General features: G+C 43.2%; 2 protein-coding genes across 4 annotated transcripts; one reads left to right on the top strand and one right to left on the bottom strand.

Annotated features, from left to right (window-relative positions):
* On the top strand, positions 1-6,900 carry spdya (speedy/RINGO cell cycle regulator family member A). 2 transcript variants are annotated; one of them, XM_071381109.1, is made up of 7 exons: positions 1-430; positions 790-1,102; positions 1,269-1,327; positions 4,539-4,624; positions 4,942-5,113; positions 5,435-5,792; positions 6,074-6,900. In XM_071381109.1, the coding sequence occupies exons 2-7, from the start codon at positions 850-852 to the stop codon at positions 6,133-6,135; spliced, it is 990 nt and encodes a 329-aa protein (XP_071237210.1). In that variant the 5' UTR covers positions 1-430; positions 790-849; the 3' UTR covers positions 6,136-6,900. The 2 variants fall into 2 exon arrangements, with proteins under 2 accessions (XP_071237210.1, XP_071237209.1); XM_071381108.1 differs by having other exon boundaries at positions 4,942-5,117; positions 6,074-6,275.
* Positions 2,849-18,801, bottom strand: trmt61b (tRNA methyltransferase 61B). Of its 2 annotated transcripts, XR_011672463.1 has the most exons (9): positions 18,251-18,801; positions 16,951-18,069; positions 16,519-16,621; positions 8,923-9,113; positions 8,435-8,526; positions 8,035-8,237; positions 7,740-7,823; positions 7,041-7,140; positions 2,849-3,606 (listed from the first exon to the last, which is right to left on the bottom strand). XR_011672463.1 is itself a non-coding variant. In XM_071381106.1 (8 exons), exons 2-8 carry the CDS (start codon positions 17,863-17,865, stop codon positions 7,106-7,108), a joined length of 1,623 nt encoding a protein of 540 aa, XP_071237207.1. In that variant the 5' UTR covers positions 17,866-18,069; positions 18,251-18,801; the 3' UTR covers positions 6,792-7,105. The 2 variants fall into 2 exon arrangements, 1 of the variants encoding a protein (XP_071237207.1); XM_071381106.1 differs by lacking the exon at positions 2,849-3,606 and having other exon boundaries at positions 6,792-7,140.
* Positions 18,802-19,330: the final 529 nt, after the last annotated feature.

The following is a 19,330-nucleotide window of genomic DNA, read 5'->3' as shown; positions in this document are numbered from 1 at the left end:
AGGTCTCTACACATCGTAGGCGGGTTTTCTCCCTGTTCAATTGCCCGTCTGTAAACGACATTGCGCGGTTCTGATAAAAATCAGTTCCATTTTTATACTTGTCTTCAAGCGCGCTCCCGTCAAGCAGTTAGTCGTCCGCACCTGTGTGAGAGAGCACGAGGAGACACCTTTCATTTCACCATTGACAGTTTCCCCCTCATTTAATAATTGTTTACTGAAATAACCATACACATACCAATTACCCAGGTGATACACTTTTACTCGAATAACAACTGATTTCTTTGCCCTGTCACAACAACATAGCAGCTAACGTAAGTTAGCCAGTTAGTTACTGTAGCATAGGACGATCTGAGGAAACGTTTCAGATTTCTTCAAGTCTTGATTATCACGTCTGACTCTGAGACCACACTACTATCTGTTCTAAGCAAAGGTAAGACATGGCTACTTCATCTGTAAGTCAACAAAATTAATTGTGTGGTTGTCCCCCATAGACATTTGGCTGCCGTCTCCTGTCATAGCCAGCCGAAGTGACCGCTTCTGTCGTTAGCCAACGTAGCCGGCTAACTAGCTGTGCTGTAACGTAGTTGCTTATGTTGCTAGCCAGTTAGCTACAAAATGAATGTCTATGCTTGCTGACCTTCTAACTCGCTAGCATTTCTCGAGCGTAACTAGTTTCTAGTTTTAACTAATTTATCTACGTCCAACTAGCTACTAAAACATGTCAAAATAGAATTGTATCACATTGTTGCCAGTCATTAATTTCTCTCACACTACTTATGTCACTAACAGGTCAGGAACACTCCCTCAGAAAACATTTCACTAGTGACCATTCATGAACAAATCAGCAGCATGATGACACACACACACAGCTGGTGCCAGACACCCCCCTCAGTCACGGTGAGAATCAAACCCAACACAGCACACACCCTCCAGATCAAGAGAGGCCTGAGGCTGAAGAGACCCAACCTGCAACTGGCCCAGGGGCCTCCGGGCAAGAGTCAACCCAGCCAAAGTCATGTCGAGGCCGCAAAGGGCAAAATCATATGGGGCCCGACGCTTGTCATTCAACGAGACGAGATGGCAGCCTTCTTCAGACTTTTTGGTGAGCCAAAGAGAACAGTCCACTTACACCAGTCATAATATCTGAGGTTGTTTGTTAAAAGTTGATAGAGCCCACTCAACAATTTGTTTGTTTTATTGAGGCTTGGCACATCTCAGATTAGAGACAATGAGCAGTCGGTTTCTCATGCAATTTTATTTGGTTACAGATGACGATTTGATACAAGACTTTCTGTGGATGGACTGCTGTTGCAAAGTCACAGACAAGGTGAAAAGCATTGCTTTGGAGGGTACCAATTTCATTTGTGTAGTGATTAACATATACAACTACGGATGGACATGAGTACTCGAACGGACATCAAAACTTTCTTTTACCAGAGGTTTTAAAAAAATCAAATACTGTAAATCTATTTGGTCAACATTTTGTCTTGAAGACCACGTTAATTTTCTCGTAATCTAGTGTTCCATTTGTACATGTGCATTTGCATGACAACAAAAAGGAACCAAGCCAAGCATCAGTTCTTCCTAAATTCCCTTCCCTGTAGACCCTTTAGGCCTATAGAAATAAATGCCTATAAAAACGTATCTAACTGATGGGATACACAAGCTACATTCCTTGCCAAATGATTAGTTTTATCACAAATTCAAAATGGACTGGTTGACTGAAGTAGGGAAATGTTTTCCAACAATTAGCTGCAGTTTTGGACTAATTGCGTCCGTCACTAGTTACCACAGCCACAAAGTCAAACGTGGCTATATTGTAGACATTTCTGAAAACAAAAATTAGCTTTTTGTTCTTAATGTTAGGCATAAGGTTAGCAATGTGGTTAGGTTTTAAAGAAGATAAATTGTAGAAATAGGCAGGGTTTGACTTTGTGGCTATGGTAACTAGTGACGACCCTACTTTTGCGAACTGCTAGTGCCATTTTAGAATTGGTTAGCCTAGGCTATAACCCCCCTAAACATAGACAGGTTCCACACTGACAATATGGACAATCCTCTGTTTGATAAAGACAGCGTATTTTCATCAGAATCATTAGGCCTACTCACCAAACAGATGCCATGACTAATTCATTCCCATGAAGTGTGTTCAATGTGGTATTGTTAATCCATTTTGAAAATTTCTAAGAACCGGCAGAATGAACTAAATCAAAAACAAGACAGATTTTGGTTTGTAACCCTGAACATTTTTTATTTCGACTTGCCATATTGAGCCCAGTTTCACATGTTCACTAATTGAGAACTATTTGAGATGCGCATCACTTCGCACTATTTTATTCTGTTATATTACATGGTTTTTTTTACTATAAAATAGGGATCTTGACTGTAGTAAGGGCTCGGGAAAAAAGAGCATCATGTCTGCTAAATTAACAAAACAAGGCTCTGCCATTGCACAGCCATAGGCTTCTAAAAGCATGTGCGACTGATGAGGTTACTACCTTTTTGACGATTGTGTTCCACGATATAATGTAACCAGTTGATTTTGCGGTTTCAATAAATTAATCTGAAAATGGCACTTGTTTTTATTTGACTGAATTATAATTCTGCAAATAGGATTCATAATGGTGATGCATTGTTGCGCATGGTTTGCATATACAGTACCAGTCAAAAGTTTGGACACCTACTCCAAGGGTTTTTCTTTATTTTTACTATTTTCTATATTGTACAATCGTGGCCATAAGTTTTGAGAAAAACAATTTTCAAAGTCTGCTGCCTCAGTGTCTTTAGATATTTTTGTCAGATGTTACTATGGAATACTGAAATATAATTACAAGCATTACAAGCATAATTACAAGCGTCAAAGGCTTTTATTGACAATTCCATGAAGTTGATGCAAAGAGTCAATATTTACAGTGTTGACCCTTCTTTTTCAAGACTACTGCAATCTGCACTGGCATGCTGTCAATTAACTTCTGGGCCACATCCTGACTGATGGCAGCCCATTCTTGCATAATCAATGCTTGGAGTTTGTCAGAATTTGTGGAGTTTTGTTTGTCCACCCGCCTCTTGAGGATTGACCACAAGTTCTCAATGGGATTAAGGTCTGGGGAGTTTCCTGGCCATGGTCCTAAATATCAATGTTTTGTTGTTCCCAGAGCCACTTAGTTATCACTTTTGCCTTATGGCAAGGTGCTCCATCATGCTGGAAAAGGCATTGTTCGTCACCAAACTGTTCCTGGATGGTTGGGAGAAGTTGCTCTCGGAGGATGTGTTGGTACCATTCTTTATTCATGGCTGTGTTCTTAGGCAAAATTGTGAGTGAGCCTACTCCCTTGGCTGAGAAGCAACCCCACACATGAACGGTCTCAGGATGCTTTACTGTTGGCATGACACAGGACTGATGGTAGCGCTCACCTTGTCTTCTCCGGACAAGCTTTTTACCGGATGAACAATGATTCCAAGCACCACCCTCCTTTTGAAGCTTCCAGTCTGTTATTTGAACTCAATCAGCATGACAGAGTGATCTCCAGCCTTGTCCTCGTCAACACTCACACTTGTGTTAACGAGAGAATCACTGACATGTCAGCTGGTCCTTTTGTGGCAGGGCTGAAATGCAGTGGAAATGTTTTTTGGGGATTAGGTTCATTTGCATGGCAAAGAGAGACATTGCAATTCATCTGATCACTCTAAATAACATTCTGGAGTATATGCAGATTGCCATCATACAAACTGAAGCAGCAGACTTTGTGAAAATGAATATTTGTGTCATTCTCAACTTTTTGCCACAACTGTAGAATAATAGTGAAGACATCAAAACTATGAAATATCACATATTGAATCACGTAGTAAATAAGTGTTAAACAAATATATTTTACAAAGTATCCACCCTTTGCCTTGATGACAGCTTTGCACACTTGGCATTCTCTCAACCAGCTTCTTAATGCGTTTGAGTCAATCAGTTGTGTTGTGACAAGGTTTTGGGTGGTATACAGAAGATAGCCCTATTTGGTAAAAGACCAAGTCCATATTATGGCAAGAACAGCTCAAATGAGCAAAGAGAAACGACAGTCCATCATGACTTTGACATGGTCAGTCAATCCGGAAACTTCTTCAAGACTGTTGGAAAAGCATTCCAAGTGAAGCTGGTTGAGAGAACGCGCAAAGCTGTGAAGGCAAAGGGTGGCTACTTTGAAGAATCTCAAATATGACGTATATTTTGATTTATTTAACACTTTTTTGGTTACTACATGATTCCATTGTGTTATTTCATAGTTTGTCTTAACTATTATTCTACAATGTAGAAAATAGTACAAATAAAAACCTTGATGAGGAGGCATGTCCCAACTTTTGACTAATACTGTAGATGAATGTGCATTTTTTTCCCCCAGTGCGGGACTTGTTCTAAAAATGTTTTTATTCAAGTACTCTGAAAACAATTGAGTATTTGAACAGGAAAAAAAAGGCAAATGCCCATCCCTGTATACAAGCCATGATGATGCATAAACTCATTTCAATTCAACCGCTCTTCCCTATTTCAGTACCTTCTAGCCATGGCGTTTGTCTACTTCAAGAGGGCTCGCTTCAGTATTGGCGAGCACAACAGAACAAACTTTTTCATTGCACTGTAAGTTCTGTGAATCTACTACTCTGAAATAGTTGACTCGCTGTATTCTGAACATCTGAGTAACTTTCAATAGATGCATTTGTATCAGTCTACAAGTCCTAAATGTATCACTTGTTGAGAATGGAATCGAATGGGCCGGTGCGGACTTTGACAAACAACCTTTTGTAATAATAATTTGTAATAATAATTGTAGAGCTACTTTAATTGTAGAGCTACTTATCCCCCCCAAAAAAAGAGGGAGTGAATTAATTGTACAACTGGCAACAAAAAGCTAGGAATCCTATTTTTGATATCTCATGCCACTTTTTTATTTTCAGATACCTAGCCAACACCATGGAGGAGGACGAGGAGGAGAGCAAGTACGAGATCTTCCCATGGGCGCTTGGCAAGACCTGGAGGAAGCACTTCCCTCGCTTTCTCAAGCAGCGGGACAAGCTGTGGGCTCGCATCGAGTACCGGGCTGCCGTCAGCCGCCGCTGCTGCGAGGAGGTAGGTATATAAAACCATTACATGAAATTATGGATTAGGTGTAGGTCTTCCGCTTTCTCTTGACCTGGATGGAATTCTAACTTGACACATCAGTGCATAACTCAAGCATGCTGTCAGTCAGATTTGGGCCAACATTTGAGATACCCACATGGATGTCAAGTTACTAGGATTCGTTCCTGTGTCTTACTGCTATTGTCAGGCGCAATGTAAATTTATCTATGAACTCTGACAATACAAAATGTACCATCTCTCCTCTTGAATTGGCTGCGTCTTTAACCATGTTTATTTATCCTTGTCAATGTGTACACGCCCTCCTTCCAGGTGATGGCCATCGTGCCTACCCACTTCATCTGGCAGCGGGAGCGCGCAGAGCACCACAGCGGCGCTCAGCGGTTCTACATTGGCGACCGGGAGAAGGTCCACATGCCCCGTGGGCCCTCCGCCTCCCCCGCCCCCTGTGCCCTCTGCGCCAAGAGCTCCGGCCTGGGCCTCTCTTCCTCCTCGGCCTCTGGATCCTCAACCTCCCTTACCCCCTCCCCGCTACCATTTGCCCTGGCCCTCTCCCTGGAGACTACTCCACCCAGGTCCCAGGCTTCATCCTCCCGCAGACCGGGCCAAAGAAAGACCAAGGTCCAAACCAAGGCCCAGCGACCCTGCTGCTGCACAGAGGAGGCCCCAAGTGAGTGCAGGCGTTGGTTACAGGACGGCTGTGCTATGGTTAATTTCTTAATCATAATTTGGAAGCAAAAGGATGACTACATATTGATTGGCACGGCTTGCTTGAATTTACATTAAAATAGAATCAATGTAGAGTGACAGCAGCCAAGTTTTTCTGAATCAATTTCTAACTTATGTTCTGAAGTAAAACACCCAGCAAAGGTTTGTTAGACCCTCAAGATATTATCTTGCTCCTTTAACAACACTCATGTCTTAGCTAACAATTTGAATGTGTTTCGTCAGGGAACGAGTCTTATTGTGGAGCAGGACACGACCCGTCTATGGACTGGATCAACGAGGAGTAGAATAGTACTACAAAAACCAACTCAGGACTACATTTCCCAACCCTGGTCCTGTGATGCACTGATACCCTACTTGTGCTTTTCATTCTGTGAAGCATATATTTAGTTTTCATAACATCTATAGAATGGCAATTTACTGCTCTGCCTCGATTAGGTGGTTTAAATGGAAACTAGCATCCACAGGGGACTAAATCCTGTCTTGAGGATTTGTGTAACTAACTTGTAGGTGTTACTCAAACTTGAGTGTAGTTTTGTCTCATTTATCAAGTTAGGAATTGGTTCAGGGCTTCTTTGATCAGGGTTTAACTTTATATAAAGGCATGTAACATTTCCCTCAACTGTCCTGACACGTCATGAAATGTGAAACATTTCAGTTAAAACATTTGCTTCACTTTGTTCTGTGTATACTTTTTATATACAAAACCTGTACAAGGACTTAAGTCAAACTCTCGGGGCATCTGTGTAGTCAACGTCTTTGCTATTATTCCTTAAAGGTGGACACGCTTCATTTAACAGAACTGATTAATCCCTCAAAACACTTATTTATTTGCTATAGCACTTCAAGGTCTTGCACATTGGGTGGATCCTGTAATGGATTTGCGGCGGGAACTGTTGACTAATTCCTTAAATATAAATCAGCTGGAAGGATATGTACAGCATTTGATCCATGAGTGAAAGCTTTATTGGTCAATGGGGTTACAGTGGGTATGTTCTGTGATACTGACGTGCCAGTCTAATGGCCTTACAATAAAGGCTTCTTATGTCCCCCTTAGTTTGTTTTATTGAGTCTTTATATTTGACATGTCATGCCGTGTGAATTGCTATATATAGACTGATTCTATGGCAACTACTACATTTTCCTCTGCAGTACCAAATCACTCTAAATGTTCTCAGACAAGGCAACTCACATTTATTAATATAATACATCCAATCGCTCCTCTGATGAGTCTTCAAATGCGAGGAAGGAGGCTAGCTACCCCTGACTCTTCCTCAGTTTCACCAGGAATGCTGAAAGGACAAAATGTCACAGTGAACAACACAATACCACGGATGTATTCAGAGATAATTATTCTGAATGTAAAGCTGCCCAATTCTCCATGGCAGAAAATAATTTCTATCTCAACAGACCCCACATCGAATAGGCTACGTTGCACTTTCAGTGGTGTCATTAGCTAGGTTTCATGCTAATCTGATCAAATATGCGCATTTTCCATCAAACCGACTTAAGACTGTGCATGATGACGTGGGGCACATTTGGCGCTTAAGTTCAATATTTTCCACTCTACCGATGGTTGTCACACAAACTATAGATAAATATCAAACTTGCCCAATCTGGTTTTGGCACATGCTCTGCTGGTAAAGTGGACAGGGTAGGTTATGATGATATGGATGAGAGCAATATTTTCTATTTAATAATTGGCAGCCATGCATTGATCATGTAATTAGCATTCAAATAATAACCTTGATATTTATTGGAAATTTGCATCAAGCTTATCACTTAACCACCATTAAAGGTAGTCCAGTATACTCAGCTAAATGACTGTCGACGTCACACCTGTCATTCGATATGACTTAACTTGCATAAAAACGTGGTTATTGACACTAACCTGTGTGGCTAGCTTGTTCCGGGTGAGGTCGAGCAATGTAAGGGACACTCCCAAATGGTGCGGGTTCCGGACTGCTTGTGTATTCTGAAAGAGTAACACATAATATTACTAAATAGAGGACTTTTATTTTGAAAATGTCAGTGATCATGTGCCATGTGAAAGACGGGGTCAGAATAACACATTTCTGTATAAGGGAATCATATAATGCAAAAGCAGCAGGATATTATAATTGCCTTTAGTTTAGACTGACATCCAAGGTAACCCATGTGACCAGATGATTTGAACAAGAAATCACCTTTTTCTTCATCCGACTTGCTATTCTCCCCTTCCTCCTGGTCTCTCGCTGAGGGAGGAGCTTTCCTGCAGCAGAACCTCCCATCTTTCTGGATTGCCGGAGCCAACAGCCAATCCCTGAGCTGCACTTCGATGATGCGTTCACACAGCAGGGGGAGGGCAGCGCATCGGAGGCCCTCCAGTAGATCAATGACCTGCGTTATACTGAATCAAACAGGAGAGTGAAGGAGACACGTAAAGTACCTCAAAAAATGGAAAACACACTTGAAAGCAAAGTATATGAGGAAATGAGGGCCCTGTCCAGAAATAACCTCTGGAGATCTGAGAGGATTGGACAGGTGTATGCAGTGTTTATGGGGTATGGGCTAGGGGTTGTTTATGGACAGGTCGAGGTTACTCACTTGGCTAGGTAGACAGCACAAACTGCTCCGGGATGGAGATGTGGAGTCACAGTGGGCAAAACCAATTGTGGGTTTACCATATCCAGAGCAATCTGAAACACACACACACACGTTTCTGAAGGTTAGTCTTTCAAGTGACTGGTCAAGGGATGGTTTCCCAGACACAGATTCAACTCCTGGGCTGAAAACCATGATTAGTGCCGGAATCTGGTGCAGCAGTAATGCTCCGAATCGTGACCACGCATACCCATGGTGACGAGGGTTCAAGCCCTGTCTCGGCCACTCAGTCTTTGCCCCCAGGAGTAGGGACCCTACTTCTGCCCCTCTATTTCTCTGTATGTCCTATCATAAATGATAAGATTTCCAAGGTGATTTGCCTTGCACTGCAAAAAAAACTATTATACAAAAATACACCAGTATACAGAATTGCTCAATAAAAACTATAAGTGACATGCACTCAATTACAAGCAAAAAATACATATCCTTACAGAGTGAAACCCTCGCCCGGCGAGGAGCAAGGATGCCCCCTGCAGGTCAGAGATATGAAACTGGACGTTGTCGGGCCATTCCTCTCCTCGCCGGAGGATCCAGGAGGAACGCCAGCGGTTGTAGTTGAGCGCGGCTCGTCTGTGGTGGTCCTCCCTGATTTCCACACTCATAACGCTGCCCTTGGAGCCCACTGGGGAGAACAATGATAATAATACATGCCTTTAAGCAGACACTTTTAGGGTGTTTTCACACTTGGTCCCTTTCAACCAATTTTTGTCAACTCAACTGAATTTTTTGTGCAGTGTGAACACTCCAAAGTAACTCAGACCACTCAAAAGAGCCCCTGAAGTGAACCAAACGGAGACCATCTCGAGAGGTGGTCTGAGTTCGGTTCGCTTGAATTCCGCGTCTGGTTCCCTTTTTTTAGGGCAATGTGAACTCAAAGCTCCCCAGGTTTGCTTGTCATTATTCCCGCATCACACACTAGACTACTGCAACATCCTCATATTGGTGCCACAAAAGAGAGAAGATGATGATGTGCAGGTTAGCTGGAAAATGTGCTGTTCTTGGATATTGATTACCAATTGTCAAAAACATTTGTGGAGTTTTTAGTTAAGATTATTGGTTTGCAATATGTGATCTATAGGCTAAGGTAGCTTCCTAAGCTATTTATTGATTGTAGAGTTTGAATAGTGTGAGAAGACAACCTATTTGGGGAGAATCACAGAGTACACAATCTATTTTAGCTCTTAAAGGGGCAGTAGCTTACCTTGGGTGTACACTTTTCAATTATAGCATTATTTATTCTGCAGTTATTCTGCTATTTATTCTGTTAGCAATAAAATGTACATGTTAATAGTATCTTCTGATTATAATGTCTCATATTTTTATTAAATGCAATCAATGCAGGAAAATAACCACTCCTTCAACGTCAATAAAACAAAAAGGAGCTGATCGTGGACTTCAGGAGACAGCAGAGGGAGCACGTCCCCATCCATATCGACGGGGCCATAGCGAAGAAGGTGAAAAGTTTCAAGTTCCTTGGCATACACGGACAATGTAAAATGGCGCACCAACACAGACAGTGTGGTGAAGAAGGCGCAACAGTGCCTCTTCAACCTCAGGAGGCTGAAGAAATTTGGCTTGGCCCGTCAAACCTTTACAAATGCACCATTGAGAGCATCCTGTCAGGCTGCATCACCGCCTGGTACGGCAACTGCACCATCCGCAGGGCTCTCCAGAGGGTGGTGCAGTCAGCCCAATGAATCACAGGGAGGACACTGCCCTTCAGGACATCTACAGCACCCTATGTCACAGGAAGGCTAAGAAGATCATCAAGGACCTCAGCAACCCGAGCCACAGCCTGTTCACCCGCTATCATCTAGAAGACGAGGTCAATACAGGTCCATCAAAGCTGGGACCGAGAGACTGAAAAACAGCTTCTATCTGAAAGCCATCGAGCGAGTTCATTAGAAAGTGCATTGACGATGTCGTACCCACAGCAACGATTAAAACATTCCCAAACCAGAAACCGTGGATTGATGGCAGCATTCGCATGAAACTGAAAGCGCGAACCACTGCTTTTAACCAGGGCAAGGTGACCGGAAACATGACCGAATACAAACAGTGTAGCTATTATCTCCGCAAGGCAATCAAACAAGCTAAGTCCCAGTATAGAGACAAAGTAGAGTCGCAATTCAACAGCTCAGACACAAGAGGTATGTGGCAGGGTCTACAGTCAATCACGGATTACAAAAAGAAAACCAGCCCCGTCGCGGACCAGGATGTCTTGCTCCCAGACAGACAAAATAACTTTTTTGCTCGCTTTGAGGACAATACAGTGCCACTGACACGGCCCGCTACCAAAACCTGCGGGCTCTCCTTCACTGCAGCCGAGGTGAGTAAAACATTTAAACGTGTTAACCCTCGCAAGGCTGCAGGCCCAGACGGCATTCCCAGCCGCGTCCTCAGAGCATGCGCAGACCAGCTGGCTGGTGTGTTTAAGGACATATTCAATCAATCCTTATCACAGTCTGCTGTTCCCACATGCTTCAAGAGGGCCACCATTGTTCCTGTTCCCAAGAAAGCTAAGGTAACTGAGCTAAACGACTACCGCCCCGTAGCACTCACTTCCGTCCTCATGAAGTGCTTTGAGAGACTAGTCAAGGACCATATCACCTCCACCCTACCTGACACCCTAGACCCACTCCAATTTGCTTACCGACCCAATAGGTCCACAGACGACGCAATCGCAACCACACTGCACACTGCCCTAACCCATCTGGACAAGAGGAATACCTATGTGAGAATGCTGTTCATCGACTACAGCTCAGCATTTAACACCATAGTACCCTCCAAACTCGTCATCAAGCTCGAGACCCTGGGTCTCGACCCCGCCCTGTGCAACTGGGTCCTGGACTTCCTGACGGGCCGCCCCCAGGTGGTGAGGGTAGGTAACAACATCTCCACCCCGCTGATCCTCAACACTGGGGCCCCACAAGGGTGCGTTCTGAGCCCTCTCCTGTACTCCCTGTTCACCCACGACTGCGTGGCCATGCACGCCTCCAACTCAATCATCAAGTTTGCGGACGACACTACAGTGGTAGGCTTGATTACCAACAACGACGAGTCGGCCTACAGGGAGGAGGTGAGGGCCCTCGGAGTGTGGTGTCAGGAAAATAACCTCACACTCAACGTCAAAAAAACAAAGGAGATGATTGTGGACTTCAGGAAACAGCAGAGGGAGCACCCCCCTATCCACATCGACGGGACAGTAGTGGAGAAGGTGGAAAGTTTTAAGTTCCTCGGTGTACACATCACGGACAAACTGAATTGGTCCACCCACACAGACAGCGTTGTGAAGAAGGCGCAGCAGCGCCTCTTCAACCTCAGGAGGCTAAAGAAATTCGGCTTGTCACCAAAAGCACTCACAAACTTCTACAGATGCACAATCGAGAGCATCCTGTCGGGCTGTATCACCGCCTGGTACGGCAACTGCTCCGCCCACAACCGTAAGGCTCTCCAGAGGGTAGTGAGGTCTGCACAACACATCACCGGGGGCAAACTACCTGCCATCCAGGACACCTACACCACCCGATGTCACAGGAAGGCCATAAAGATCATCAAGGACAACAAACACCCAAGCCACTGCCTGTTCACCCCACTATCATCCAGAAGGCGAGGTCAGTACAGGTGCATCAAAGCAGGGACCGAGAGACTGAAAAACAGCTTCTATCTCAAGGCCATCAGACTGTTAAACAGCCACCACTAACATTTAGTGGCCGCTGCCAACATACTGACTCAACTCCAGCCACTTTAATAATGGGAATTGATGGAAATTATGTAAAAATGTACCACTAGCCACTTTAAACTATGCCACTTAATATAATGTTTACATACCCTACATTACTCATCTCACACGTATATGTATATACTGTACTCTATATCATCTACTACATCTTGCCATCTTTATGTAATACATGTATCACTAGCCACTTTAAACTATGCCACTTTATGTTTACATACCCTACATTACTCATCTCATATGTATATACTGTACTCTATACCATCTACTGCATCTTGCCTATGCCGTTCTGTACCATCACTCATTCATATATCTTTATGTACATATTCTTTATCCCTTTACACTTGTGTGTATAAGGTAGTAGTTGTGGAATTGTTAGGTTAGATTACTTGTTGGTTATTACTGCATTGTCGGAACTAGAAGCACAAGCATTTCGCTACACTCGCATTAACATCTGCTAACCATGTGTATGTGACAAATAACATTTGATTTGATTTGACCTGACCTCATCCCCCATTCCTCACTAAACCACATCTCGCCATCCTTATCAGTGCCTGCCAACATGTGATTACCTTTCCTTTACTCAGTACTTTCCAAGCTTAACTGCCTCCACCATATACATTCCTCCTACAGATAACCATTAACTCCTGGTGTAGAAACCAGACTATGGCACTCAATATTTCAATAGGATACCTGATAATTAACAATATTTCAAGTTTTTAGTCAGAACTCATCAACTTTAAGACATTAAGGTCAGTCAATCCAGAAAATGTCAAAAACTTTGAAGGTTTCTTCAAAAGCAGTTGCGAAAACCATCAAGCACTATGATGAAACTGGCTCTCATGAGGACCGGCCCAGGAATGGAAGACCCAGAGATACCTCTGCTGCAGAGGATAAGTTTATTAGAGTTAACTGCACCTCAGATTGCAGCCCAAACAAAAGCTTCACAGAGTGTGGTCCAGTGCTGCAAGGAAAGACCTAGTTAAGCTGCAGCTGGCCCAGCAGTTCCAGCACTGCTTGCTCTTCATTGTAATCAGAGGACTGATATAAATACTATGCATGCCAGTCTCTCTTGGCTAAGAGTTGATGAGAGACTGACTGCATCACTTCTTCTTATAAGAAACATTAATGTGTTGAAAATTCCTAATTGTTTGCATAGTCAACTTACACACAGCTCTGACACACACACTTACCCCACCAGACATCCCCACCAGACACACTTTTTACAGTCCCCAAATCAAGAACAAATTCAAGAAAGAGTACAGTATTATTTAGAGCCATTATTGCATGGAACTCCATTCCATCAGCCAATGGGGATCCAAATAAAATACCAAGTAACAGACACATCTCAATATCAACTGTTCAGAGGAGACTTTGTGAATCAAGCCTTCATGGTCGAATAGCTGCAAAGAAACCACTACTAAAGGACACCAATAAGAAGTAGAGACTTGCTTGGGCCAAGAAACATGACCAATGGACATTAGACCGGTGGAAGTCTGTCCTTTTGGTCTGGTGAGTTCAAACGTGAGATTTTTGGTGAGATGCAGAGTAGGTGAACGGATGATCTCTGCATGTGTGGTTCCCACCATGAAGCATGGAGGAGGTGTGATGGTGTGGAGGTGCTTTGCTGGTGACAATGTCAGCCATTTATTTAGAATTCAAGGCACACTTAACCAACATGGCTACCACAGCATTCTGCAGTGATACGCACTCCCACCTGGTTTGCGATTAGTGAGACTATCATTTGTTTTTCTACAGGACAATGACTCAAAACACACCTCCAGGCTGTGTAAGGGCTATATAACCAAGGAGGAGAGTGATGGTGCTGCATCAAATGACCTGGCTTCCACAATCACCCAACCTCAACCCAATTGAGATGGTTGGGGATGAGTTGGACTGCAGAGTGAAGGAAAAGCATCCAACAAGTGCTCAGCATGTGGGAATTCCTTCAAGACTGTTGGAAAAGCATTGCAGGTGAAGCTTTTTTGGTTACTACATGATTCCATATGTGTTATTTCATAATTTGTTTTACTATTTTCTACATTGTAGAAGAAAGAAAAACCCTTGAATGAGTAGGTGTGTCCATATATATATATACACACACAATTGTAGTCGGAAGTTTACATACACTTAGGTTGGAGTCATCAAAACATTGTTTTTCAATCACTCCACAAATTACTTGTTAACAAACTATAGCTTTGGCAAGTCGGGTAGGACATCTACTTTGTGCATGACAAGTAATTTTTCCAACAATTGTTTACAGACAGATTATTTCACTTACAATTCACTGTATCACATTTTCAGTGGGTCAGAAGTTTACATACACTAAGTTGACTGTGCCTTTAAACAGCTTGGAAAATTCCAGAAAATGATGTCATGGCTTTAGAAGCTTCTGATAGGCTAATTGACATCATTTGAGTCAATTGGAGGTGTACCTGGGGATGTATTAAGGCCTACCTTCAAACTCAGTGCCTCTTTGCTTGACATCACAGGAAAATCAAAAGAAATCATCCAAGACCTCAGAAAAAGAAATGTAGACCTTCCCAAGTCTGGTTCATCCTTTGGAGCAATTTCCAAACGCCTGAAGGTACCACGCTCCTCTGTACAAACAATAGTACGCAAGTATAAACACCATGGGACCACGCAGCCGTCATACCGCTCAGGAAGGAGACACTTTCTGTCTCCTAGAGATTTACGTACTTTGGTGCGAAAAGTGCAAATCAATCCCAGAACATCAGCAAAAGACCTTGTCAAGATGCTGGAGGAAACGGGTACAAAAGTATCTATATCCACAGTAAAACGACTCCTATATCGACATAACCTGAAAGGCCGCTCAGCAAGGAAGAAGCCACTGCTCCAAAACCGCCATAAAAAAGCCAGAGTACGGTTTGCAACTACACATGGGGACAAAGATCGTACTTTTTGGAGAAATGTCCTCTGGTCTGATGAAACAAAAATAGAACTGTTTGGCCATAATGACCATCATTATGTTCGGAGGAAAAAGGGGGAGGCTTGCAAGTCGAAGAACACCATCCCAAATGTGAAACACGCTGGTGGCAGCATCATGTTGTGGGGGTGTTTTGCTGCAGGAGGGACTGGTGCACGTAACAAAATAGATGGCATCATGAGGCAGGAAAATTGTGTTGATATATTGAAGCAACATCTCAAGACATCAGTCAGGAAGCTAAAGCTGGGTCGCAAATGGGTCTTCCAAATGGACAATGACCCCAAGCATACTTCCAAAGTTGTGGCAAAATGGCTTAAGGACAACAAAGTCAAGGTATTGGAGTGGCCATCACAAAGCCCTGACCTCAATTCTATAGAAAATTTGTGGGCAATTTGTGAAAAAGCGTGTGTGAGCAAGAAGTCCTACAAACCTGACTCAGTTACACCAGCTCTGTCAGGAGGAATGGGCCAAAATTCACCCAACTTATTGTGGGAAGCTTGTGGAAGGCTACCTGAAACTTTGACCCAAGTTAAACAATTTAATGCTACCAAATACATTCCAATCACTGGGAATGTGATGAAAGAAATAAAAGCTGAAATAAATCACTCTCTCAACTATTATTCTGACATTTCACATTCTTAAACTAAAGTGGTGATCCTAACTGGCCTAAGACATGACATTTTTACTAGGAGTTTAAATGTATTTGGCTAAGGTGTATGTAAACTTCAACTGTGTGTGTGTGTGTGTGTGTGTGTGTGTGTGTGTACACACACACACACACACACACACACACACACACACACACACACACACACACACACACACACACACACTCTCTGACATTGCTCACCTTAAGAAAAATGTATTCCATTCTTTTACTTTTAGATTTGTGTGTATATTGTAGGATAATTACTGCACTGTTGGAGCTAGGAACCCAAGCATTTCGCTAAACCCGCAATAACATCTGCTAAACACGTGTATGCAACAAAGTGCATACCTGGAGTGCATCCAGGTGACTTACAAAAATGTATACACACACATGACTGTTTGTTTGGCCCCAGCGGGAATCAAACCCACAACCCCTGGCGTTGCAAATGCTATGCTCTTCCCGACTGAGTCACACAGGACCAAGACAAGAATGAGGGGTATCAGGGACACCCCAAATTGCCAATGTTGGACTATTCAGGTTGAGAATAAGGCTTTCACATTCATCCTAGTGAAGGCTTAGAATATGGATGCAGTTTAACTTTCCCCTCTATTGTATGACAACCAGCCACACAAGCATTTGTCCACTTTCACTCATCATAACTCATAGCAAACAGGTGATAAAATAAATATACAAACCAGCTCGGGACAGGAAAAGCGACATGGCCCCTGACCCGGAGCCTGACTCCAACACACAGTCTCCCTCTGTGACGTCCATCATCATCAGCATCATACTGGCATCCTGGAGAGGAAGGAAAAAGAGTGTGAAAGTGAAAGAGACAGAAAAACTCATAGGATATAAGTCTTTCCTACAATGACCTGTTGTAGCTGAGTATGTATTGTGCAGCTGTATTATGCAGTTAACAAAGTATAATCTCTGATATCAAATCATGTAATGTTTGATTCCACAAGCCAAGCCAACAAGGTCAAGACTATACCATTGGGTGGATGATAGCACTGCATGCACTCTCCATAAGCAACAATGATACTGCTCAGTAGCATGACGTATTCTGGGGGGGGAAAGTTCTGCCTCTTCCAGTGCCAGACAGGAGCATCTGCTACATACAATACCTTTGGATAGGCGATTGCCGGCCCCCTCTTCATATAAAGCACGTATTCCTCCAGGTTGGGCCGCCGTATAAGGATGGGTGTCCCGTGGATGGTCCGAATGAAGTCTCCTGCGTGGCGGCCGACGATGTCACTGTGTCCGATGGTGCCCCAACTGCTCTGGAGACGTTGCCCATCCTGCAGCTGAAACATCTTCCTAAACTCCACACGGCCCTTTTTCCGGTACTCGGCCAACAGTAGTTCCCCAAAAGTTAGTAAATGCTCCCCGGGAAGAAGGGTGGGAGTCATTGGAGTCACGTATCCCTCCACTTGTGAAGAATTTGTTACCTCTCTGAGAATCGGGCAACCATTTGGCTCTAGTACTGTGTTATCAATGACAGTACCCTCCTCTTTTTCTTCTCTCGGTCTAACTGTGTCATGTCCTATGTGCACCTGTGACTCTGTATTTTCTACTTCTCCTTGTGAGCTGTGGGTCTTAGTCTCAGTCACCGAGGCTGCTGAAGTGTTTTGGTCTTTTTGAAACCCAACCCCATCAGGTTCCCCCTGTTCCACTTCCTGGTTCTCCTCCTCTCTCAGTGCCAACAATTCTGGGGCTAGGGAGTCCTGAGGCAAAAGGCGGCTAATCCTCTCCAAGGGTGAGAGGGGCCGCCTTTTACCAAACAAACCTTTTCCCTGGGTGTGCATAGGGGTTAGAGTCTGGGGTGAGGGGTCGAGGTTGTCTGTTGTTTTGCTCCCGTTCTCATTTTCCCCTTTCTCCCCCTTAGGATCAGTCCCAAAGCTCCTTGTGTATAGTGTACATGTAGGGAGTCTACTTTTTGGATGAAGCTGCCTGTATCCCTGCTGGCCAATGCAGGTGACACATATCCGTACCAGTCTTTGTGTGAGGAGAGACCCACCGAACTGAAATCCAACAAACATCAGTGCGAAGTGGAGTAAAACTGTGTGTGCTGAATTGTTACCATGTAGATAGTGTTTTCATGACACCAGCATGTTGCATTCAGTGTTCAATGCTTTTTCAAATCACTAAGTGACACTTGACAAGTGACATATGATGCTGAAAGTGACTCGATTTCACAACGAACTTTGATGGAGAATAACAACCCACATTTGAAAAGTCCGGTCCTAAACAAATAAGAGAAGGCAGAGACGAGAGTAATTATATATATACAGTATACTATACATTTACATCAAAAATAATTTACAAAATTGACGGCGCGTTTACATTTCAGGAGGCAATGGCAGATAGCGTACAGAAGACGATGTATATAGATCACCAATTTTTTTTTAAATGTCATTAATTTACCGTTTAGGTCCTTGCCCGTTGCTTTACACTATGGATGTCGCCATGCTGGAAAACGCTTGTGTTCTACGTCAATGCAAAGCGACAGACCACGGCTGCCGTACTTTCTTTTTACCAGTAGATGGTGCTGATTAAATAATTATTTCCTGGCGATAAATGCACATGTACTCTCCAAAAAGTTATGTACTCAGTTGCTAATGTTTACACTAAAAAGATCATGCCACCATGCAAAAGAGAAAGAAAAAGGTAATGTCATGCCACCATGCAAAGGAGAAATAAAAAGGTAATGTCATGCCGACATGCAAAAGAGAAACAATTGCTATGGCATCCACGCATAACGTGCTCTTTGCACGGTAGTAGGCAGCTATAATACTGCCACATATAGATCTATACATTTCTTTGAGACATGAATTTGTCTAGTTGAACTCGATTAATTATTCAACTAATAGCCAGAGCCACGTCAATGTATCAAAGACATAGACTGTTTACTTTTCATACGGAATCAGACACCTGGGCTTCGTTCCGGTGCTCTACTGAACAACTGGTTGAAAAACTGGCAACAGGGTTCTTCTTCTTCGATTAGGTTTAAAAGCGGTTGGCATCCAATATGTTGCATTACCGCCAACTACTAGACTGGAGTACAACTCCATTATTCTTTGCTTGAAAAAATAAATAAATCCTACCATCTATTCTAACACTACACTCACAACATTTTTTATTTTTGTAAAAATAACACCACCCTACTACACTATTTAAATCTATTTAGTCCTACCTCAGGCCAACAACCTGAAAGGATGGGACACCACCACCTCACACACCCTGTAACTCTTCTGATGTCAAGTCTCGCACACCAAAATACCTCTCTGCAGCTGCCACCACATCCTCAATTTCCCGGACTTACGTTCCATCCCTGCAGTACAGTTGATAACCATTGCTATAAATGCTAAAAATCCAATCTTACTGAAACATATCACTTGTTGGCCTATCCCTCTGTACTCGTACAGATCTACTACTCACATAACTCCTCTCAAGATCACTCCCCCTTGACCCATCTTCCTCTACTTTCTTCACTGCCTCAGCATA

This window comes from Salvelinus alpinus, chromosome 33 (assembly GCF_045679555.1).
Source record: "Salvelinus alpinus chromosome 33, SLU_Salpinus.1, whole genome shotgun sequence".
Classification (NCBI taxonomy): domain Eukaryota; kingdom Metazoa; phylum Chordata; class Actinopteri; order Salmoniformes; family Salmonidae; genus Salvelinus; species Salvelinus alpinus.
This window is presented reverse-complemented; position numbering and strand designations above follow the sequence as displayed.